Source organism: Leptosomus discolor, chromosome 11 (assembly GCF_034619465.1).
Source record: "Leptosomus discolor isolate bLepDis1 chromosome 11, bLepDis1.hap2, whole genome shotgun sequence".
In the NCBI taxonomy this organism is placed as follows: domain Eukaryota; kingdom Metazoa; phylum Chordata; class Aves; order Leptosomiformes; family Leptosomidae; genus Leptosomus; species Leptosomus discolor.
In genome coordinates this window covers 20,299,417-20,309,697 of record NC_141401.1, presented here as the reverse complement: position 1 = coordinate 20,309,697, position 10,281 = coordinate 20,299,417, and the positions used below count along the sequence as shown (strand labels likewise).

At 39.9% G+C, this 10,281-nt stretch overlaps 1 protein-coding gene across 1 annotated transcript; it reads left to right on the top strand.

Moving 5' to 3' along the window:
• The first annotated feature begins 1,100 nt into the window (after window positions 1–1,100).
• Window positions 1,101–8,848, top strand: DAPK2 (death associated protein kinase 2). Its single transcript, XM_009949805.1, is given in 6 exon segments — window positions 1,101–1,230; window positions 2,371–2,419; window positions 3,115–3,141; window positions 6,845–6,997; window positions 7,271–7,316; window positions 8,213–8,848. Coding segments are annotated over 6 exon segments (1,029 nt in total). The 5' UTR covers window positions 1,101–1,112.
• The last annotated feature ends 1,433 nt before the right edge of the window (window positions 8,849–10,281 follow it).

Here is a 10,281-nt window from a genome sequence, read left to right as displayed (position 1 = left end):
GCTGAGAAATTTAGTTGAAGAATAAGTTTATGAAATATCTGGTAAAGAAAGTCAAAGTCTGTGGTTGAAAAAGTTAGCTTTAATTTCACAGTTCTAGCTTCAGCTTTTCCTGACAATGCTGTGAGAAATGCTACACGGTCTTTTAATAGCTTGCTATCGTATAGGAGCTAGGACCTCTGATCCCAACTCTTTCAATTTTCTGGACTGTTCAGTTAGTAAATCCTAGATCTTTCCTGGCCTTGTTGTTGCAGCTGTGAATTTAGTCTCATAGAGAAGAGCATTTTCCTTCCCTAAGTAGGTTCAGATGTGACTAGAATACCTCAAGAAGTGTTTGATAAGACATCTTCCAGTGGGTTACAATACAGAACAGGGGCAACTGGGTAGAAAGAGTGAGGTGTCCCAGTGTAAATTACAAGAAGAGATCAGTAAAATTGCTTTCAGTCAAAATATTCAGTGGTGCAGCTCTCCCTCAGGATCAAGCAGCGGCAGTCTGTCTTGGCACCAGGTTTCTGCACTGCTTCAAGCTACCTGCTAGCTGCTGTTAACGTGTGCACCAGTTGTAAGTGAGGCAAATCCACAGGGTTAGGGTGTGACATCTTCCTAGGAGGCCCTGTGGGCCAGGGGTATATTTTCTGTTTTGAGAGGGGAGTTTCCATGTTATGTTATATCACAATACTGCTGGGTCGATAATCTCGTGGCATATCTTGTCAGATTAGGGAACTACATACGGTTGGTTGAAAAACTTCGGTCTCATTGTGAAAACAAGGTATCTGGTTTTTGTCCTGGCAATAGCAATCATTAAGAAAAGCTTGGGAGTGCTAACAGGAAGATAGAGAAAGGCAGATTTTGCATGGGATAAAATTAAATGAATTAAAGTATTAATCTTGCTAGATTTGCTTAGCTTTGATGAACTTCTGGGCCATTCAGATAGTCAAATTTCACAGTTATCAAAAGAACGAATTGAAAATGATTAGGTACAGGTATGTGTTTCTCGTCTTACAGTGTTGTATATGTGAAGAAAAGAAAACACTCGAGAACTCTGTTATTTTCCCAAGATATTAATACTATAATCACAAAGATCTATGTTTTGTTATTTTTAGCCTGAAAACATTATGCTTCTGGACAAGCATATCCCCATTCCACGCATCAAGCTCGTTGACTTCAGCCTGGCTCACAAAACAGAAGATAGAGTTGAATTTAAAAACATTTTTGGAACTCCAGAATTTGTAGGTGACCGACCAACCCATTCCTTTGACTCCTATTGAAGTTCTGTGAGGAAGCTGAGACATCTTTTCAAAGTTAGGAAGTGAGGGGTAGAGGTAGTTTCAATCTCATTTGTATCAAGGCGACCTCAATCTAGAAGTTTACTTTATTTTTCTGGAACAGGTGAAACATGCTTTCTATAAACCAGATGTGCTACTCCTGTGAGAGCAGGTTGCTGCCAAGTAAGTATGTAGAGATGTAAATTCAGGATTGAGATTGTGAAACCCTGCAAATACAAATTACAATTTTTTTTTAATTGTTGCCTAAGGCAAGTAAACTCTCTGCATTGTAGTACACAGATACACAATTACATGAGTGTCTGTATCATTGCTTTCTAGATAAAACTGCCTCACGATTTACCCCTGTTGAGTACAAACCCCTCAACTCTCCTTATATTTTTCCACCTGATTCTCTTTTTGTTACTCACTGATCATAGTTCTAACCTGTCTCGCTTGGATTTTAGGTTAATCCTCTTCCTTTCGGCTAGTTTCAGTTAGAGGTTTTGGGCTTGAGGGGCAGGGAGAGAATTGTAATACATATTCCAGTTAAACACGACTGTTACAGAGAGCTTTTTTCATCTCATTACCTCACCTTGGTCTTTTCTCTTGCTTGCAGTCTTATATGGGGATGTTTTCCAAAGAGGAAATGTTTCTTACAAAGATGATAGGGTTTGACATGGATAGCAACATAGCCTGGCACGTAATTTCAGTCTGTTGCCCAAGGGCTGTTTCTGACTGGCCATTAGAAACTAGCTTTAATGGCACCAGTTAAAAACAAAACAAAAGCTCAGATTCTTAGGGAAAACAGTATCATTGGGAGGTAAAATAATTTGTAATTTGTTATAATTTGCACTGTAATTAGTATATAATATCTTGTTTATTCTTGAGTCGCATTATGCTGCAAGTTACTCTACATAAACTCTTCTGGACACCTCTGAACTTGAATTCCTATCAGGGCTGTGAAACTATAAACAGGGCATCCTGTAACTACCTTTCCTTTTCCCACCCTGCCTTTCTCCCGCTTGGTAGTTCTTGACCTGCTACTCAATTCAGCCTGGTAAAATTTTTTTACCTCAGTTGCTAATATTGGATTAAATTTTTCTTACAGCTCCAGAAATAGTAAACTGTGAACCGCTTGGACTAGCTGCAGATATGTAGTAAGTTTTTAAATTTTTTTTTTTTTTTTTTTTTCAGGTTGCTCTACTATTATTTTTTCCGAATTTGCTCTGAATAGAATCCATTCTACTGCAACAAATTCAAAACCTAACCTGTGACAAAACCAAAAAACTTGAAGTGCAGCTAATAACTCTTTGTTCTGTCTTTCCATTTTTGTGCATTCTTTTTAATGAAAAGTGTTTAATTTCTGCAAAATTACAATGAAAAATGTAACAATGGCAGTTACAGAGTTAACAGTTTGCCACTGTCCACTGCAGAGGAGCACTGTTAAAAGAAAACATGTTCCTGCAGTGCTTGTGACAGATTTATTTATAAGAGCACTGCATGCAGAGGAGACCTGCGTACTAATCTGATCTGCTGAGAAGGCAGGCAAAAGAGGTCACCCCAAATAAAACATCCTTGCTTCTATTCCTTTGTATTTCTGATTTGTACTGTGGTAAATACCTGCTAGAGTAGAAATACATAAAGAGATTTTGAATGTGCACATTACTTAAAGTTATATGTAAAATTAACTTTTTCTCTGAAACACCATTCTTTGAGAGATATTAGCAATTATCTAAAGCCACAATGGCTATCCTGCCTGTGTAGCAGCTACTATTGGCTTTTTCATATTGAGTACATTAAGAAGAATACAGTTCATGTAGAACCCCTGCAATTAATCTTCTTTGTTTTTTAGAAGCATAGGAGTCATCACCTACATACTGTGAGTACAACAGGTTCACTCCTGTAGAAGTGTTCCTAAAGCTCTGTTGCAGTAGTTCAAAACAACTCTTCCTTTTAGTCAGTTAAGGAAGGAGCTGCACACACAGAGCAGGCAGTGGTTTGTCTAATGGGCAACTGTTACCCTGCAGCCTTTTCGAGTTTAAAATAAGGGGTAAAAGGGGAGGGGTATTCTGAACAGATGAAGAGCAAATGTTTCTAGCATCACTGGGCATTTCTGCTTCTTATAGGACCTCATCAGCTCCAAGTGGTAGAGGATGGAAAAGCCCAAGCATGAGCTAGCAGTGTGTGGAGAGAGTAGAAACAGAAAGTGTAATTGTACTGTTTACAAGGTGAGTTATTCAGGTGAAAACAGGGAAGTTTTAATTTGCTTATAGAGACAGTAGACTAGATTAGTATGCATAAATATGGTCACCCATATTCAGAAAGGTGAGTTTAAGCTGGGATAGGAGAAGAGAAGTTGACCCTGAGAACAGAGAATTCGTCTTACAGGAGAAAAAAAGCCTTGTCAAAGCTAGTAAAGCAGAGGCTGGTTGGGAGTATCATTGCAGTCAGTAAGTACAAGGGAAAAAAAAAGATACTTTTTAGAAGACAAGTGTGTGAACTGCTGATGAATAAACAAAAGTAGAAAATTATGACAAGCTCGAACTCTCAAAGGATTGAGGTTCTGTGGGCATCCTGGGGGCAAGCAGTCGGGAGAGTTTTAAGATTTGTGAAACCGCTTGTGTGACAATGGATGCATGGAATGGAGGGACAGCACTCGTTGCTTCGAGAATTCTTTGCCCTGGTTTGATGTGAGAATTACAGAAGCGGTCAGGGATCCTTGTACCCAACTGCTTCCACTGATATCAAGCTGCTGTGACTGCTGGGGAGCAGTGCATGATAGATACTGCATGCTTGGAAATACCTCACCCTAACATTCCTGCCCTGGGCTTCTGCTGTTCCTTGTGACGCTTGGAGGACTAATTTGCTGCCGAACTTAAAGAAGGTGCACTCTGGTGTTAGAGGGATTTGACTACACAGCTCAGGGCTTGGTACAAGTATGGAGGCTTGAAGGGGAGGGATTGTCTTTTCAGTGTGGAAAATAAATGTAGTGAAATGAAATCAATTTGTGGGCTATACCCAAGGCTTAGACCCCAAAAGCTGTAAAAGAGCTATGGTCCAAGAGATCAGATTCAGAGCAACAAATTCCCTCCCGTCCTGTGGTGCAGGATAGGGGTACTGGTTGAGCCTAAGCTCAGGTAAGGGGGTTTAAAATATTGTCCAGACCCTTGCTTTTTATCAGCACTCTGGTCTTCAGCAACATCTGTGCTTGACAGGACACTGGACTTTGTAAATTGTTGTTTATGTGTGTTCATAAATGATGGGAGAAAAACTTAGGAGTTGAAGGTAAGCAGGTGGGAAGTATTCCCACAGTAAGTATTCCCATGCGATTACTGTGATGCAGAGATGGGCAGGTGCTCTCAAGGATTTTCTGTTGCATGGAGAGTTCTATCCTGGGGGCAGAATAATGAAGCGGGTTTCTGTACTGCCTCCAGCGTAGAAGATCTGTTTTACCTGGTTGGCTAGTAATGATTGCTGTAGTAATTAAGGTTGAAGTGTCTCCCTACAAATGATCAGAAAAAAAGAGCATGTTTTTTTATGGTGGGAGGGGTCAGCTTGCATTATATGCTGTGTACTAGAAATTTGTATGCCTTTAACTGCTATTGCCTGTTAATTTTAAAGCCTTTTGTTCTGAAGAATTCTGAATAAATGGGGTGTATTCAATGATACTGCCTACTTTAGCAAACATGACAGCAATCAAATGGGTACCATCATCGGGTACAGAGATCAAAATGCCTACAAGTCTTTAATTCAGTAACCAGTCAAGTGATTCACTGGGTTGTAAGGGCAAAGCCTTTATTACTGAGGTCTCCTGTTAGATATTTACAGGCACTGAGTCAGGATATGACAAAAGTAATTTGCATTAGGTGTCAGGATTTGAGACTCCTCCCATTTCTCAAACCTCCAAACTGGATCCCAAAGGGAAAAAAAAATCAGAGAATAGAGTACTGTTGGCTTTGGCTTCCAGCGAAGGGCCAGAAGGTGGAATTAACAGCTGCTTCATGGCACAGTTTTGGGAAAGGGAAAAGAAACCGAGGCTCTAGGGCAGGTTTCCAAGCTTTAGTTTTGGAACAGCACCCCTGGTCTGTGGCGAGGCGCCTGCTTGTAGCCTTCTTTGTGGCTAACAGAAGTGGAACAAAAGCTTAAGAGAGAGTATGTAAAAGCTGTTAAGAAGTGGAATTGACTGTGGCTTATGGGGTGAAATTTGCTGCATCAAAGACAACTGGAGGACCTCACTCCTGCTGTGTTGCTGTGCCAGATGCTTTGGTGTCACTGTGTGATGGCAGAAGGACAGGAAACAGTTCATGCACTCAAATGTTCATTCTGTGGATAAAACTGCATGTGGTAGCTGGGGGCTGGGCTGAATGGCCCAGGTGGTCCCATCTAACTTTCTGCTTACTCCCAAATTCCCAGCCAATGTGGTAGTGTCAATACAGACGGGGTAAAAGGTCTGTTGAGCAGGATCATGTAAGCAAGCAGTTAAGTATTCAAAACCTCAGTTTAGATCCCAGCAGTCTGCTGTTTTGAGCCTGCTGCATCCTGAAACTGTGCTATCAAAGCTAGACATAATAGGTAAGCATAATAATAGCCCAGAAGATTATAAAAAAGGGATGAGATCAGTTTCCTTGGTATAAATAACATTTTTCCATAAACTAGACTTTTGCAAGTCAGCGTTCTTGTGGATTGGGGGAAGGACGAAGGGGAGGGAAGGGGAGAACAAGACGGGAAGAGTCTGCAATGAATCTGTTCTGACAGTTGAATGTTATGGAGCAGAGGTGAATAGTCATCAAAGATGAAGGTCGTCAGTCACAGTTGAGAGATAGGCAAAGCAGGGGAAAAGCTTTTTCTGTCTAAGTAAAGATTGCTGAATAGCATTTTATTATGATGATATCCCCGTTATATCCTTGCAGTTGGAGCAGAGTGCCAACAGAATGAAAATTTTTGTTGTTCAGAAACAATTGGATTTTATTGCAGCCAAAGTCTTTTTGTTTGTGGATTCCTTTTAATGAGCAGCATGGCCCTACTTCTCCAGCAGAGTTGGCCCCTAGGCAAGGCCACGCACCTGACTTCTGATCACACATTGTATTTTGGTTCCAGCTGAGAAAGGTCTCTTGGCTGAACTCACCATGCAGGGAATTTGTCAGTAGCTTTGCAGACAGAAAAGCAGTAGGGGCAGGGCTTTTCCTACCCGGAGAAGATCTATAGAAACACAATTTTATCTGCTTGAAGCTGGTAGAAGCTTCTCTCTCATAATGTTTGTGGGTTCACAGGGGTAGAGACTCTCCTCAGCTGAAGCTTTTTCTAGTTTGATTAGCAATGACTTCAATAAGACACTTAGGAGAATCTGTGCGTTTCTATCTGTGTGCTTGCATTAGTGCTGCACTAGAGACTTTCAAGATGAGTCTGCCTGATAACCCTAGATGTAGTGAGCCAAAGCTGGACCTGTTATTTCCCATGTGGCATGGCTGCTACAACACAGGATCTGCAAGTGTCCTGAGAGTACGTTACACAGTCACTATAATTCCATTAGGGGACCTCTGCTGTTTATTTTTCAAACTGATTCTTCTTTATGGGTTAACTAGACTTAGTGGTGCATCGCCTTTCCTTGGAGAAGCTAAACAAGAAACACTTGCCAACATCACAGCCGTGAATTATGATTTTGATGAGGAATTTTTCAGCAATACCAGCGACCTGGCAAAAGATTTTATTGAGAAGCTCCTGGTGAAAGATACATGGTAAGTAAAAATTCAGAAAGATACACTTGTCTCTAAGATAAACCTGGTGAACTGTAGCCTGACGAGTAATCTGCAAAGCTTTCCTTGCAGTGTGTGTTGCTGTTCAAGAGCAAGACAGGCGGATGCTGCTGTTAATCACTGCACCCAGAAACCCTAAGAAAAGAAACCAAATTTTCTCAGTTAAATTTCACTTTCAGGACTAAATTCTCACCTGACTCAAGCTGATAGAATAGTGTGTAGGCGAAGGGCTGAACATGTGTTTTTGTTTTTTAGGAAACTGCTTACAATTCAGGAAGCTCCGTCTCATCCATGAATAACGGTAAGACTGAGGAAAGGGGCAGATCTTGATTTTTACCGTGAGCAAAGCAGAGATGATGTTCTCACTCTCATTGGTGTGTTAAATGGAAAACTGCCTTCAAAGTACTTAGTGACCCAAGGTGTAACTGGGAAGAAATTCGTGGGGTCTGACTAAATCCTTGCATTCCTGCAAATGACTTCTTTTGTTATCATAACTTTCAAAAAGAGGGTGACAAAGCTTTGATGTTTGTTGCATATTGCAGTATGCTGCATTAGACTGGGCTTTGCGTTTTTCCATCCTTCTCTGTTTGCATAGACATATACTACATGTTGGGTTTAGTGCTTGCTTGAGTTGAGAGTTGACTACAGCCAATGTGGAAAATATAATTTCTCTCAAGATATAACTGCTGTAGCAAGTGTGCTGATTTGCTTACATTTGTGTGTCTGTGTGTATTTTTTTCATCATAAATATTGCTTGCTTTTGTGGATAAATCTCTTATTGAAAATACATTTAGCTAATCTTAGCATGACTAATGAGGATGTTTGAAATTCAGTTTTTGCTTTGCATTGCACAAAACATTAACTGTAGTTCTATCAGGATTGTTGGTTTTCGTCTTAAAATATTGATAGCTTTGAGACTGTGAACTGCTAAAAATTATCATGAAAATAAATTGTAGCCCTGTTATTTACACTTACCATATTGGAATGAATGCACATCACTTGTCATATTTGGTTTTGGGTTTGTGTTTTTGATTTTTTTTTTCTTTTAATCAAATGCATGAAGGAAAATCTGTGGGAGCAGAGAATCTCCCAGCATTGTGGAAGTTCGGGCTGCATCCTTTGTGTAGATTTTTTTGATTACTGCGCTGTCTTGTAAATGTTCAGTAGTATTGGTTCTTCTCTCTGACAAATCACCAGCTGAAAGAAGAAACAAAAGTCCAAGAAAACAAGAAGGTTGAGAACACACAGCTGAAGACAAAACGCCTGAGAGAGCACACCATAAAGTGCTATTCGAGTATGCCTCCCAATCAGACCTACATCAACTTTGAGCGCTTTGCCTGGGTAGTAGAAGACATTTCACTTATGGGACGGGGTTTCAGCACTTTGGCTGTGTCCCACGCCTACTTGCAGGAGGACACTGATACTCTGGTTTCCATTTCTAATGAGAAAGAAGCTTGGTACAAAGAAGAGAATGAAAGTGTGAGGCACAAGCTGTCTCAGCTGAAGTATGAATACCATAAAATTGAATCCCTGAAAAGACATCTACAAGATGATATCAAGACTGTAGGCACAAGTCTTACAGGCATAACCGCGAAATATGCTGATCTGCAGAGTCAGTATGAATCTTTCAGTCAAGAACTTTCTGAGGAACTCAAATGGATACAGGATTTAATGAGTAGTTTTCATCTGGAAAATGAAGCCTGTGTGAATGGAAACTTTGACTCTGTTTTCAACAAAGATATTAATGAATCAGTAAGGGAGCTGTTAAATAGATCTCACTGTGAAGAATTCCTTGCAGGTTTGAATCTTGATATAGCAGAATCAAATCAGTAATGTTGTAGATCAGGCTAGGTGCAGGGTTTGCTGCCTGTTTCAATGTATAGCAGTTTAAAAAGTTTTCAATGCATACATTCTACACAAAAACATCACCTAGAACTAAAATAGAAATTCTGATGTATTGCACAAGGTGCTGACCAAAACCATAAACTCCCAGTGGTTTGTAGCATTGAAGATTTTTTTTTTTTCCCCCATGTTTGGTGTCTGAACTTACAGGAACTAATCCCAGTGGTATGGACACATCTAACCCTACAGCCTTTTGCATTACCTATCTCATGCTTCATCATGTATTACAGTTCCTGAAGATTACTAAGTAATTAACTTGGAATAAAGAGTAGGTCAGTCTGTACTTACTAGAAGCTGGGTGGCTGGAAACTAATAAAAATCTCATGATAGCATCTTTGGTTGGATGGAGGAAACAGTCATGTAGACGTGCTGCAGGCAGTTCTATAGACCATACAAGAGAAATATTTGCAAAGTTCTGTCTGTCCCGTAAAACAAAGTAAATGGTGTAGTAATTTAACATTTAGCTAGTACTGTGGAAATTCTCTGTGAAATGGCTGCTGATGAAGAAAAGTTCAGGTTATTTTTTTAGGCCAGTTATGCAGGGTGAAATCTTTTACCATCAAAGGTGTTTGCTGTTGATTAATCCTTTAGTTTAAAATTCAGCTAAGTTTCCTGCCCTCTACCAAAGAAATCCTATTCAAAAGACACAATTGGTAACTTGTGATGAAATGATCAAATAACTGTGTATGTAATTTTACAGTGCAAATATTAATTTGTGAATGGTAAGTGATAACATAGACCTCTGGTTTGCATTCTACAGTAAAGAAGATGACAAAGCTAGAACTAATTCAATCTGTGGTGTGGGATTTGAGACTAGTGTTCCTGCTGTGAAGATTTTTTTTTTCTTAAGTTTTAGAAAATAAAAGAAAAGTTGGCCCGAGCTTGCATCATGCCTTGCTGTCTTGTATTTCAAAGAAGTCATCTGTTATACCATATTAATATGTACAAATGTACCCGTCTTGGTTTTTGGACACAATAGATAGTTACTTATGCAGGTTGTAATTGTTCCCTGCTGGTGTAGTTAGTGACTGAAAAAGAGATGTCAAGCTTCCGTGTACTGAAAAGAGTTGCCAGCCTAGGTGCTGCAGCTAGTTTACAGCCCCTTTGCTTAGCTGTATGAATTTGCTGCAAGGTGACTGTTATGCAGCTACAAGAATCAGTGAGATAGTAGCCAGGTATCCCTGCGTCACTGCTCAAGTCCATTTAGAATGGATCTTTATATATAAAGTATGTCTTTCACTGCCCAGCCTCCCTCCTCCTTTTCCAAAGAAGCTAATGACCTTAATTGAACTGTTGTTGTTCATAATATTATGAAGAATAATGTTTCCTACCTGGAGATAAAAAGATAAAAGCATATTGTCATC